The sequence below is a fragment of the Buceros rhinoceros genome, unplaced genomic scaffold (genome assembly GCF_000710305.1).
Source record: "Buceros rhinoceros silvestris isolate BGI_N320 unplaced genomic scaffold, ASM71030v1 scaffold3804, whole genome shotgun sequence".
Lineage (NCBI taxonomy): Eukaryota > Metazoa > Chordata > Aves > Bucerotiformes > Bucerotidae > Buceros > Buceros rhinoceros.
Window position 1 is genome coordinate 6330 of NW_010406317.1, and position 923 is coordinate 7252.

The 923-nt window shown below is 54.2% G+C and overlaps 1 protein-coding gene across 1 annotated transcript in view; it reads right to left on the reverse strand.

Annotated features, from left to right (window-relative positions):
* TLN1 (talin 1) overlaps positions 1-923 on the reverse strand; it is a gene marked incomplete at its 3' end in the record, with an annotated part of 29105 nt that overhangs the window by 5773 nt on the left and 22409 nt on the right. Inside the window, 2 exon segments of the mRNA XM_010134021.1 lie at positions 7-123; positions 453-578. Of these exon segments, the coding sequence (XP_010132323.1) occupies positions 7-123; positions 453-578 (243 nt within the window).

Genomic DNA, 923 nt, shown 5'->3' on the forward strand with positions numbered 1-923 from the left:
ACTCACTGCCAGCTCCTGGCGTATGTGCTCTATTGTGGCCTCCAGCGCTCTTGTCCCCTTCGTTGCCTCATCCTCGACAGCCTTCACTGTCTTCAGCAAGGAAGTGACATTTGTCACCATCACCTGCAGAATGGACAAGAGAGAAGGGTTAAGCCCCGCACAAGCTCTGGGCTGCTGCTGGCACCTCTCCCTCCCTTGTGGTTTGGTCCAAAATGGCCCTGTCCCTGCACTACACTAGGACAACCTCATCTTGTTCTCCCATCAACACCTCCTCTGCATGTTATGCCATGCTTTATATGTGGCCCTTCCTCCTCCACCTTGCCCTGACTGCCCCCCGTTTGTCCTCCTGCTCAGACAGGCAGAGAAGCTCCCCTGCTCTTTCTCGAGCCCCTCCCTGTCCCCCCCCGCAACCTTTGTCCCATCCTCTCCCTCCCATCACAACCAGCTCAGACCTTGGCAGAGTTCTTCAACTGGTAGACAGCAGGATCATCCCCAGCTTTGCCAGCAGCTGCCTTGGTGGCACCAATCAGGTCCCCAAGTGCCTTGGCCACATCCTTCACAGCATTGATCAAGACTACCTGTGGAAAGCAAGACCAGAACAGCTTGGCTACAGTCACACTCAGGCTTGGTCTGGTGTGGCTCAGCAATGGAAAATTTGGGCACCCCAGGACACACAGTGTACACGTACACAACATACAGTGCAGCCAGCACAAGCTGAAGTCCAGCCAGCCCTCGCCCTGACACAGAATCACACAATCATTTTGGTTGGAAGAGACATTTAAGATGATAGAGTCCAACTGTTAGCCCAGCACTGCCAAATCACCACTAAACCATGTCTCTCAGCACCGCATCTACATGTCTTTTTAAATACCTCCAGGGATGGGAACTCCACCACCGCCTTGGCTAGCCTGTTCCAGGGCTTC